The sequence below is a fragment of the Lolium rigidum genome, chromosome 3 (assembly GCF_022539505.1).
Source record: "Lolium rigidum isolate FL_2022 chromosome 3, APGP_CSIRO_Lrig_0.1, whole genome shotgun sequence".
Classification (NCBI taxonomy): domain Eukaryota; kingdom Viridiplantae; phylum Streptophyta; class Magnoliopsida; order Poales; family Poaceae; genus Lolium; species Lolium rigidum.
This window is the reverse complement of record NC_061510.1, coordinates 277,822,886-277,835,711: the sequence shown is the minus strand read 5'-3', so window position 1 is coordinate 277,835,711 and position 12,826 is coordinate 277,822,886. Positions and strand designations below refer to the sequence as shown.

At 45.5% G+C, this 12,826-nt stretch overlaps 2 protein-coding genes across 2 annotated transcripts; both read left to right on the top strand.

Moving 5' to 3' along the window:
• The first annotated feature begins 1,831 nt into the window (after positions 1-1,831).
• Positions 1,832-3,858, top strand: LOC124699559. The gene is made up of 4 exons (XM_047231843.1): positions 1,832-2,287; positions 2,381-2,433; positions 3,116-3,295; positions 3,384-3,858. The coding sequence occupies exons 1-4, from the start codon at positions 1,901-1,903 to the stop codon at positions 3,622-3,624; spliced, it is 861 nt and encodes a 286-aa protein (XP_047087799.1). The 5' UTR covers positions 1,832-1,900; the 3' UTR covers positions 3,625-3,858.
• Positions 3,859-6,061: 2,203 nt separating this feature from the next.
• Positions 6,062-12,424, top strand: LOC124699557 (protein NRT1/ PTR FAMILY 4.5-like). Its single transcript, XM_047231842.1, has 5 exons — positions 6,062-6,166; positions 6,560-6,777; positions 10,724-11,161; positions 11,241-11,362; positions 11,439-12,424. The coding sequence occupies exons 1-5, from the start codon at positions 6,076-6,078 to the stop codon at positions 12,307-12,309; spliced, it is 1,740 nt and encodes a 579-aa protein (XP_047087798.1). The 5' UTR covers positions 6,062-6,075; the 3' UTR covers positions 12,310-12,424.
• Positions 12,425-12,826: the final 402 nt, after the last annotated feature.

Sequence of the window (12,826 nt, the reverse complement as noted above, 5' to 3'; positions counted from 1 at the left end):
TCAGTGGAGGCATGAACCCACTATCGAGCATAAATACTCCCTCTTGGAGTCACAAGTATCAACTTGGCCAGAGCCTCTACTAGCAACGGAGAGCATGCAAGAACATAAACAACACATATATGATAGATTGATAATCAACTTGACATTGTATTCCATATTCATCGGATCCCAACAAACACAACATGTAGCATTACAAATAGATGATCTTGATCATGATAGGGAGCTCACAAGATCTAACATGATAGCACAATGAGGAGAAGACAACCATCTAGCTACTGCTATGGACCCATATTCCAAGGATGACCTACTCACACATCAGTCCGGAGGCGATCATGGTGTTGTAGAGTCCTCCGGGTGATGATTCCCCTCTCCGGCGAGGTGCCGGAGGTGATCTCTGAATCCCCCGAGATGGGATTGGCGGCGGCGGCGTCTCTGGAACTTTTTCCGTATCGTGGTTCTCGGTAATAGGGTTTTCGCGACGGAGAGTATAAGTAGGCGGAAGGGCAGAGTCGGAGGAGGCATGGGGGCCCCACACCATAGGGCGGCGCGGCCCCCCTGGCCGCGCGGCCTTGTGGTGTCGGCGCCCCGTGGTCCCACTTCGTATCCTCTTCGGTCTTCTGGAAGCTCCGTGGAAAAATAAGACCCTGGGCGTTCGTTTCGTCCAATTCCGAGAATATTTCCTGTGTATGATTTCTGAAACCAAAAACAGCACAAAACAGGAACTGATGCTTCGGCATCTCGTTAATAGGTTAGTGCCGGAAAATGCATATAAATGATGTAAAGTATGTATAAAACATGTGAGTATTGTCAGAAAACTAGCATGGAACATAAGAAATTATAGATACGTTTGAGACGTATCAACCCCTTGTCTGAACACGACGCTTCGGCCAGATGAATGAAGTCATTCATCAAGCAGGGACCATGGGACTACATTATCTATTGAAACCAAGCTAGTAGCGCCCACGCTACCGGGCAACAACCTGCAAGAACCTCCGCTCCCAAGTGTAATCATGAGAGAAGCAAACACAAAGCCTTCGATAAGTTAACGGCGCGAAACGATGCCACCGTCGTCCAGCAAGACCAAGGTCGAAGCGTGGTTTTCATCGGCTGCCTCGTCACCCCAAGCTCATAGTCGACTAGATCTTCACCTCCGGAGATTGGTGTGGGATCCCAATACCCCCCACACCAGATCCCAACGTGGCCGCCTACCTCTGGAGGAGTAATTTGCCGTAACCATGTCCAGTGCCACCACCTCGGAGCCCTGCCAGATGATGCGGCAACTCCGCTGGATGTCGTTGCCTCCAGCCGCCGTCACCGCGCATCATACCGGATGCATGGGTGAGGAGGCGGCACCTCGCACCCCTTGCCGCTCCCAGCAGACGCCCCGCCACACGACGTAACCTTTGGTCGGTGACGCCTTCGACGACGGAGGAGGGAGGAGAGGACAATGGGGAGGGAGGCTGGAGCGCCCAACGGCCGGATCCCCAGGGCGACGCAACGCCATCGCTGCACGGGGTCGCAAGGGTATGGGTAGGGATCATCATGGAGTCATCATTTGTATTGTACTATCTATGAAAAATACCGAACATGCGTCCTAATGATTTTGAGAAGAATCATTCATAAGAATTTGGTAATATGTTAAAATTTACTTGACTTTCTACCATATAAGGTTACTACAAAAACCATGACAAACTTTCAAATCATCACCTTTTGATGCTAAATGACGTGCATCCTTTAGTTGCCAACAATTTTCTAAACAGTTTTTCGTTAGTTTGGCATTGTCTTAAAACTGATTTTTATTTTTATTAGTGGACTGGACGGTACACACCGACACACGCCACACCGGCCTAAAATCCCATCACTGCCATCACGAGTTTTGCGGCCACCAGCAGCAGCAACCATGGCCGCGCTCCGACCATCCCCGCTTCTACCCCAATCCCTTCCCTCCTCCTCCTCCTCCTCCACCTCCCAGTCTAGAATCACCGCCACAGCCCTATCAAGAACAGCCCGCAATCCTCTTTCTCTCAAGACCGGCTGCCATGGCGGCACCAAGAAGACCCTCCTTGCCAGAAGAGGGCGACTCCCTTGTATGCCCACAAAGGAGGAGGTGGGCGCTGTAGGCGGTACGGAGGACAAGGAGGAGCTTTACCTGACGAGGACGGCTGGTTGGGGAGTGCGGCGGATGGGGCGGGTCGGCGAAGAGATGCGGCGGGTGGCGCTCGTGCAGGCGGAGGCCTTCCATGTCCCCGTCGCGCTCTTCAACGACTTCTTCTTCGATTTCTTCAAAGTATGCATCACATCAAACGATTTCATCTTCACTAGGCATCATACATGTTCGCGCATTTTGATAAAGATTGTTGCTTGAATTGGTCAAGATTAGGCAGAGGTGTTGGCAGCGCTTATCTACAAACTGAGGAATTCGCCTCCTGACAGGTGATGTTCTTGATATCCCTGATTCCAAATTGATGGTAAAATTCTTTAAATACGAATATTTTGTGGTAAGGCTATGGTTGTAAAGGTTAATTTAGTAAATATTACAGAGTTTCACGTACAATTAACCGCACTAAATCTTGAACAAGGTGGTTACTGTTTTAATTATGCAGCAGACCGCTGTTCAGTTTCTTGTTTTTTCCTGCTGCGGATCTCAACACTTGTTCAGGTGCTCTTCAGTCTTCACATGTTTATCTTATAGTATAATGTATCCTATGCTTGAATAGAGTTCATGTTTCTGCATTTTCTTGTATGTTCATTTTTGGATCCTAAATCATGAACCTAAGTCTCTAGGCAGAATTCAGAGGATGATTAGTACATTGCCCAAATGTGTTTGAGGAAGTAAATTTACAGAAACTGTAAAGTAGACTGTATTATTTGCTACGAAGCTGTACAATTCAGTATTCGTCATTTCGTACAAGGGACGGAGACATTCTCAAAGTAGTATATCACCCAAAACACAGACATTGTGACCTGTTAGCTAGAGCACCGAAGTATGTTAATTTGAGGTATCCCAGTATCCTACTGATGACATGGAAACCCATGTCTTAGGACTAGTGAAGACGATCGATCCTGGACGCTCATTTTACCTGCAACATTTTCGCTGAACCATGCCCTATTTTAGGTATGCCTGTTTGGTGGCAGAAGAAGCTGATGCGTCCACGCAGCTGCTCCAGGCACCATTTGAGAACATCATCGGGGTTGTGGACTGCACGGTGCAGGATGAAGGCGACATCCTGAGTAACCTCCAAGGCGTCCAGGAGTACTTCTACGTATCAGGAATAGCAGTGCTGCCATCATTCAGGTATTCAGTATAGCAAGTATGCTTAAGATCTCGATGCAACGCATGAACGGTCTAAAATTGCTGCTGGGTTCGGTTCTTACACGTCCAGGAGGAGGAAGGTAGGCACGGCGCTGCTCAAAGCGTGCGAGGTGCTGGCGCTAGAGTGGAGGCAGAGCTTCATGGCTCTGAGGGCATACGAGGACGACAGCAGTGCTCGGGGACTCTACTCCAAGGCAGGGTACAGGGTGGTGGCAAGGGATCCTGGGTGGGTCACCTGGGTGGGGAGGAGGAGGCGTGTTCTGATGATAAAAGACCTGCCGATTCATGATCCTCAGGTAGAACAGCAATGACATGCTTCCTGCAGTAGGTGCATAGTATATCCCCTGCTACTTCTTGCGTCTGGTGTAACTTGTAAGTATGACTAGTGCGATACGAGTATGTTGCAAAAAACAATTTGATCCTTGTGTAGCATGGACCGGTGTTGACCTGTTGGCGAAATGTTCTTTGGATAGCTGAAGACGCACGCTACATTTTCTCAGCATGAGCGGAATTCTTGTTTAGAACATCTCCAGCAACTTCCCTAATCTGCTTCCCAAAATTCAGTTTTAGGGATAGGAGATTGAAGATTTCATGGATAGAATTTTTTTTTTGCTGAAATCTATATCCCTCTATTGTTATGTGCACCTTGACGTATGATAGTGTGGAGCTCATGCCAATGTTTATTTCACATACCGGTGATAAAAATATTTGCCAATATGATAATTCATTTCTTAGGTTTTAAGCCCCCGTTTTTCGTATTGAAATTCTGAACAAGTCGAACTGATTAGATTCCGGGCGTAATAATATGATGATTAGATCCCACACGTAATAAGATGATGTAATGAGGAAACAATCGATATAAAGCACTATGATTAGTACAGGATCAGGCAACAATTTATACATCCCTTCAGCACATTCCAAAATGATAAACACCTTTTAAAAGGCTACATTAAACAACTATCGAAATAGATCATAGGCAAGCAAACAAATGAAGAATAAATAACTGTCCATTAAGGATTGTGGTTTAATTCAGATGGATATGAGTGCAATGTGTAAAGCATTCCCTTAAAATGGTTACCAAATACCACACGGTATGCTTGGATTCAATTCTCAACACCTGATGGTACCGGTACTTAGATATAGCTCATTTGTTAAGAAATAAAAATCTACATTACCATAGTACTTGTTCTTAGATTCAATTATGGGAATCTGCTGCCAATTAGAAAAGCTAGACCTGCAAGAATGTTTGTGCTGCTGTGCCAACACTGAAACTATTAATTTCTCGTATGCATAGCATGTAACAAATAGATACACTCAACTTGGTAAAAACTAATAGGTCTGGCTCATTTCTGAAATCATATTTACGACCTGTACTTGTACCCTGTACCCCTCTGTACTCCTGATGTAATATAAATCTACCTAATAAATACAAGTGCAACTCCATTGAGGAGGTGTGCGATACCCTACTACCCTTCCACATTTTCATGGTATCAGACCCGTTGGCGCTCTAAACCTAGATCGATCGCTCCACCTCCGCTTTCTATCACCCGTGATGTCGTTCACCTCACGGATTTATTCTGCGCTCTTCTCAGGCTCATCTACTGCTGCGTCTTCCCAGTGCCAAGCCGACTGAACTGGACATAGGACATAAGCGTTCTACCTGTGTATGAATTTCGCGAAGATATATGAAATGCAACACATATCCTCTACGACGGGGTGGAGAGGCGAGTTGGCGGTGGGGTTGAGCGATGAGCCGACGGTGGGGCAAAATGGCAAGCGGTCGGTCGGGTGGAGGCGAGTGGCGGCGCGGTGGATGGGCGAGCCGTCAGTGGCGGACCCTAGCACAGGAGATTTGCGATGTCCCCGAAACGGCTAACGTCATCTGACCCTTTCTAAATAAATTAAATCAAATTGATTAATATTTTAATCAACGGTCACGAAAATGTTAACTGAAAGGGACCACACGAAATCAGGTTCCATGCCAATCACCGTAAAAGAACTCAAAACTTTAAATGTGATTTCGATTGAAAAAATAATAGCTACATGGCAAATATACACACCTAGAGGAGACAAATGGAGACGATCTCCAAGGAGCCCTTTGTGTTCAAACATTCAAAAATCATATTTACAGTTTTTAAAAATCCCTATTTTTTAGATGTAGTCAATAATGTACTATCAAAATGCGGAAAATCTCAATTTGGAATTCTTTATATTCTAGGCTACATAAACATGGCATAATCTGAACTTTTTTATAGTTTTGAAATATGCACTATTCACCATAGTTAGAACCACACTTTTATTATTTTTGTTTAGCCTAAAATATGAATTATTTCACATTAAGATTTTGCACGCTTTATGTGTACGTCATTGTCTACAAAGGATTTTTTCTGAATTTTCTGAAACATTGAAATCTGATTTCCATTTCTTTAATGAAAAGCTCCTTTTGAGCTCGTCCACTACATTGTACTCCTACCTGTAATTAGAAATGAGTAACTATAGCCGATCGCTCTGTTCTCATACTAGTTGGTGCCGTTTCACTGACTTCCTGGACTTTCCATGGCCGGAAACGGTGGCTATTGCTCCGTTTCTGCTCAATTGGACAGTGTCTTCTTTTTCGTCTGCCTTCCACATACGCCACCACTGACTTTATTAAGAAAAATTGCCTGACACACAGCTTGACAGACGGAGCCATTGCATCGGCAGCCAACTACAAAGGAGAGAGAGACAGAGAGAGAGGGAGCAGGGAGGAGAGCACAGAGAGCATGGGCAGCTCATCAGGGCTCGTCGACTGGAGGGGGAGGCCGGTTAACACCAAAAGGCATGGCGGAGTAAGAGCTTCAATCTTCATTCACGGTAAGGATCACAAGCATACTGAATGATCGGTGCCTTCTTCTCGGTTCCTCGCATGCTTAATTTGCTCACTCCTATGGCCTTTGCCCAACTGATTAGTCAACACTTATAACATTCTTTATAATTCTAGTCTTGACTTGCTGCGTCAAGTGGTTATGGAAGATATTTTTTCGTGAGGTTTTTGCTAACTAAACGCATACTTCAGTCACCCATATGAAAACAATCGATTTGGATTTTCTTGCACCCTTTTCTCCTGCTAACTAGCTAAGTAGCTAGCTAGTCAGCAGCACCTCACTCCGGGTTTGATAGCTGCGTTTACATTAATTAAACTCACCAAGAATCTTAATTCATGCTTCCCCTTGGATCTAATTGTTTGTTCGACGATCTATACTGCAGCTCTGGTGCTGCTCAGCAATGCTGCCAACATAGCCAGCATCATGAACCTGGTGAGCTACCTCCGCGGCACGATGCACATGGGGGTAGCGGAGGCCTCCACGACGGCCAGCAACTTCTTCGCCTCGCTCCAGATGTTCTCCATCCCAGCAGCGTTCCTCGCCGACTCCTACATCAAGCGCTTCTACACCGTCCTCATCTTCGGCCCCATTGAGATTCTGGTACACACGTACTCCAACTCCATGTTCTTAGGAGATGATTTTGTTTTTAGTTATCTATCCAATGAGCGTTTTTTTCTTCACAATAATATATAGAATATTCCAGCTGGCTTATCTTTTGCACTTGACTAATTGGCTTCCCACAGCAACATATATCAGCTGGTTGATATCGCCCAGCAACAAAACCTAAGATTACACCTTGATTTTAATGCTACGTACGGCTAGGAAGGTATTGGAGTTATTTCTCAAGCACTACTTGTGGTACGAAAAAAACTAGTCTCTTCTGGCAATAATGCCAAAGGTGACATAGGTGCTATCACAACAGGTCAGCAGGAGCGACCATGAAAAGTCACATAGGTTGGGTTGACAGAATGGGATTGGGAGTGGGTGGGACTCTGGGAAATGGATGGCCACTTTCTCATATGAAACAAAACACCAAAAAGTTTTCTAGAAGCCTTGGTGCTATTTACATGCTTTAATTTCGACTGCACGCATTTTTCGATTTGATGGTAACCAAACACTTTGAAAAATAGACTAGCACATACCATGCCAGATTCTGCATAAAACATGAAGGTAAATCATAATCGAGTGATTTGAATATTCCCAAAAGATGAAGAAGAGAGGTAATAGGATATTTAAAGGACAAAAAAAATTAATCTCGCAACATGAGGAGATGACGGAATTGGCGCCAACATGCTGTAATGCCTTATCAGAGAGTTTTTGTCCCAGTTTGGATAGTGTGCGGCGTATGACTTCTTCTTATTGTGAGATTTATCGTATGTCCTATTTCTCTTTTATAAGTATTCTATAAATAGTTGGCCACATGCATCCCGTGTTTCTCCCTTTTCGGTTGGCCTAGGCCTCTGTATTTGCTCCTTCTATATCAATATAAAAGGCAAAGCTTTTGCCTAGTTTCAATTTTTTTTTTTATCAAACATCTTTTTATTAGGCTATTGTTGGTGTATGTATGATCTCTCACACTTTTTGATTAGGCTAACGTTTATAATGACCACAAGCTTGCAATTTTTTTTGGGATCTTCTATATCAATTTGATGTCGTTGCTATTGAAGATTCCACTTTAAAAAATGTCTCTGCATTTCAAAAGACATGTTTATGTACTTCAGAACAAACTGTTCTTGTATCTAAAAACAAATGTTCATGAATTCCATTTTTTGTCATATATATTACAGAATTATGCATGTATTTATCATGAATGAATAGTATCAAAAGAAACAACAATATTTTTTTAGAAACAACAACAATAGATGGGGGAACAGGAGGCGTGAAAAAGACAGCCCGACAAATGGTCTAACCAATTTGGGCCTCTCTGTGTGAGATGCCAGTCAGCCCGCTAAATCATCTCTCCTTTCCTTGTTTGCAATAGATATTGAAACCATGTATTGTGTCCAAATGGTCTAATGCTGTGTTTGGATGTATAGAAAGTTGGCATGGAATTGAATTGGACTAAGATTCCAAATCAGAGAAGGAAATGAATTGGCTTCTAATTCAGTTCTATTGTTTGGATGTGTTTAGAATTTGGTGTTGGAATCAAATGGTGTGACCAATTCCAAATCCTATTTGGATGTACAAAGTATGGAATGTTATATTTTGTTGAATTTGGACAATTTTATACATAAAAATAAATCATGTATTTCTTGTTCAATCTAAACACAGCATAACAGATCTTGAGGCCGGAGCAGCGCCGGAGACGGGAGAGGCCGGAGCAGCACCGGAGCGACGAGTGGGAGGCGAACGCGGTGGGGGAAAGCGGCGGGCGTAGGGGAGCTTGCAGCGACGGGCGCAGGGGCATGTGGCGGCCGGAGCAGGGGCAAATGGCGAGTCGACGACGGGCGCGAGGAGGGAGATGAAAGGGAGGCGGGGCAGGGGAACGCAGCGGCGGTGGCACCTGGAGGCGGGGGGTGGAACGTGGCGGCGGGGGCGGGGAACGCGACGGCGGGGGCACCTGGCGGCGGGGGCGGGGAAGCGGCGGCGGGGGCGAGGGAACGCGGCGGCGGGGGCGGGGGGAACGCGGCGGCGGGGGCGAGGGAACGCGGCGGCGGTGGCTGGGGAACGCGGCGGCAGGGAGGTGGGACAGGGAAGTGGGGAACGCGGGGAGGGAGACGGGAGGGAGGCAGCCACGCACTTTCCGAGCCTTTCCGAGGCTGAGACCTCGGAAAGTTGTGCGCTCGGTTTGCACGCGAGGTGGGGGTGCTCGGAATTGAGCTATCTTTCCACGTATCAATTCATAGCGCAGTCCAAACGGCATAATTTGCGGAATTGGGCCAAATTCCAATTCCATGCCCAGTTTCTATGCATTCAAACACAGCATAAGAAAAATTCCCGTGCTCCCTGAAAAATTCAGTTATTTTGTTAGTTTATTTTGGAATGCTGGAGAAGTTCCAATAAATACTATGAGAAACTTCTTACACAATAGAAATGCTCATATGCCTTTGTGACTTGTTTGGGTATATCAGGAAAATTCTTTATATGATTTTGTTTTTAAATATGTTGCACAATCCATGGAAATATTAGTGAATATTGAGTATATTATGCATGCAACTCGTGATTCTTATATTACTCTCCATATCCCTATTTGTATCAGGTCCTTGTATTTCAGCATTAAACTTTGACCATCGGTTTAACAGATAATATATGAGTTAGGGGTCATAAGAATCATATCATTGAAAAAATTACTGAATATTAATTCTATGATATAATGGATATCTCAAATTGTATTAAATATGAATTCATTGGAAAATTTTGTTGGCCTGTTATGAACTTATGGTCAAAGTGTCTAGCCTTGGAATAAATGACAACCATGTAAATAGATACGGTGTGAGTATATCATAACAAAATTTCTCATATATAAACAAAACAAAATGAATTTTTTCCACTACTGAAGTCTATATTTTACTGTTAACATGTTCAACTAACTCAAAGTTGTTCAAGCATATCTCTCAAATGTAGCATGATGGATTGTTGCATCTATTTCGCACTAAAATGGTGTAGATTATTCATCATGTATATGTAAAAAATGACCCTTCCTCTTAAACTTAAGAAAATAAAAATAAAATGAAACAAAAATAAATATCATAAAAGAAATAAATAAAAAGAGATAAAAGGAAAGTGATAAAGAACATGAAAAACTTGAAAGAAAAATAGGAAAAATGTGTGCTTAATCAAGATGGACGCACCACTTGCTCGACGGGACAAAGGATCTATCTGCGCCTGAGTTGGCCTCATCATCGTCCTTTCCCTCTGCCTCTCCACCCAACTGTCGCCGATGATGAATCCTTCTCATCTCCCGCCTGTGCCACGCCTGCCCATTCCTCCCCGGCGCCACAAGATATGGTTGATACTAACCGGCGAGGCGGCGAAGCAGCAAGAAGATGTTCAACAATTAGTATGAGAAGGAAGAGTGGGCACTCGGTCTCATACGGAACCCGCTCTCTTCATTGGAGATGTTCAACCATTTTTTTAATTTGTAATCCGCGTCGAGCATTTGCTTCGAAGCCCACTTCCATATCAATAACGGTAATCTAATGTTGATTTCCTAGTTGATTGCAGAGTTGCCCGATAGTGGATGGTTCAATTGAGTAGACACCAGTTTCGGTAGATGATGGATGACAACATCGGCACATTGAAAGATGAATGAAACTAGTGAATTTCACTGAACAGTAATTACTGTGATGGGATGTTATGATCTTGGCACACAAATAAATCTTCAAATTTAACTCTTTGTTCCTCTGGTTTCTGAACATGCCACCCACAAACTTGCCACCAGATCATTGCATTTTTTGTTTCACAACTAACAAAGTAGCAATCGGTGCAATAACAAATCGTTGATCAAGTCCCTCTCACATTCAGAACTTATGGGTCCATTACATGCCATTGCAATTCCAGTGCTACATCCTACAGTTCTGATCCATTTCATGGATTGCATTTGCAGGGCTACATCCTACTAGCAGTCCAAGCGCACGTCCCATCCCTGCATCCGCCGCCGTGCAGCCCAACAGGCCAGCAGACGTGCGAGCCGGTCCGTGGCTCAAACCTGAGCCTGCTCCTCCTGGGCCTCTACCTGATCCCCATCGGCGACGGCGCGGCGCGCGCATGCCTGCCGGCGCTGGGAGGCGATCAGTTCGACACCGCCAACCCCGTCGAGAAGCGGCAGGAGGCGAGCTTCTTCAACTGGTACACCTTCGCCGTTTCCTCGGGAGGTTTCGTCGGGCTGGTGCTCATCGTGTGGGTGGAGAACAGAAGAGGATGGGATATCGGCTTCACCGTGTGCGCTCTGTGCGTGCTGCTGGGCATGCTGATATGGATCGCTGGGTTCCCGTTCTACAGGAATCAGATGCCCGGTGGAAGCGCCATTACGAGGATCCTGCAGGTATATATATGTTAGTCCCAACTAGTACAAGTTTGCGAAACGGCAGGGATGATAATTTGAACTGGATTCCTGGCATCAGGTTCTTGTGGTGTCATTCAAGAAAAGAAAAGTTCAGTTACCAGACAACACCACCGAGATGAAACAAATGAGCCAACATGATCACGGTGTCCCTGAAGAGTTGCAAAGGACGGAGGGCTTTCGGTAAGTATAAATCGGAACATTCTGCAGTTCTTTGAAATTCCAGTACACCTAAAAACCTTTTCTGACATTTCTTCAGGTGCCTCGAGAAATCTACTGTGGACACCGGAGAGACAGGGCCGTGGTCGCTCTGCACCGTAACCCAGGTGGAGGAGACCAAGATCGTCCTCCGGATGGTGCCCATCTTCCTCAGCTCCATCCTCGGGTACATCCCGGTGCCGCTGATCCTCAACTTCACGGTGCAGCAGGGGAACACCATGGACACCAAGCTCGGCAGCGTCCACATCTCCCCAGCGACGCTCTTCGTCATCCCCACCGTCTTCCAGATGGTCATCCTGGTCCTCTACGATCGCTTCATCGTCCCCGCCCTGCGCAGGATCACGGGGTACGTCGGCGGCGTCACGCACCTCCAGCGCATCGGGATCGGGTTCCTCTCCGCCACCCTGGCCACTGGCGTCGCCGCCATAGTGGAGATGAAGAGGAAGAAGGTGGCTGAAGACAATGGTCTCATGGACGCGACCACCGGGATTCCGATATCCGTCTTCTGGCTAACGGTGCAGTTCTTCCTCCTCGGGGTGGTGGACGTCACCTCCTTCGTGGGACTCCTCGAGTTCTTCTACAGCGAGGCGTCCAACGGGATGAAGTCTGTTGGGAGCTCCATCTTCTACTGCATCCTCGGGGTATCGGCTTGGCTTGGGAGCCTGCTCATCCAGGTGGCGAACCGGGTCACCAGGCGTGCAGACGGCACTGGAGGGTGGCTGGATGGGACCAACCTGAACATGGGCAAGCTTGACAGGTTCTACTGGCTGCTTGCTGTTATTGAGCTCGTCTCGCTCTTCATCTACATGTTCTTCGCAAGGAGGTATGTCTACAGGAATAACCAAAGGGTTGTGGACACACAAGATACGAAATATCCATCGGAAGCTGCTTCGGGCGATCTGATGACCTAGATTTATTTAGAGTATATGCTACGAGACTAGACATGCAAACTTCATGTGTAATGTAAAACGACTACCCATTTTTCTCGTTTTTCTTTCCAGAGGACTACCCAATGTCTTTTGAGTTTTGTGTGGAAAAATCTGATCGGGCCGGAATGCATGTGACTCCCCTTTTCTTTACAGTCTTTTGATTATGGTTTTTCAGAACACAAGAAAATAATAAACGCAAGACTATAGTATCATGCCCTCTTCAAACCTAGAAGTTGCATCAAAGGGTGTTGGAAACTAAGGAAAACGAAACAATCATAACGAGATATTTATATTTTTTCTGCAAAATACTGTGCAAAGGAAACTGATTTCTCGAAAATTTGCTAAGATCCTAAACATGTAAATCAAATGATTTACTCAGTAAAAGTAATGGAGGATCCTGGTCTAAAAAGGCCCAAAGAAATTTCTTTAAAACAAAGGAGCCCTTGATCGTGGTTTCGAGCGAGAGAAGCGCACTTGTCCTCTGAAACTATGTGCCTTT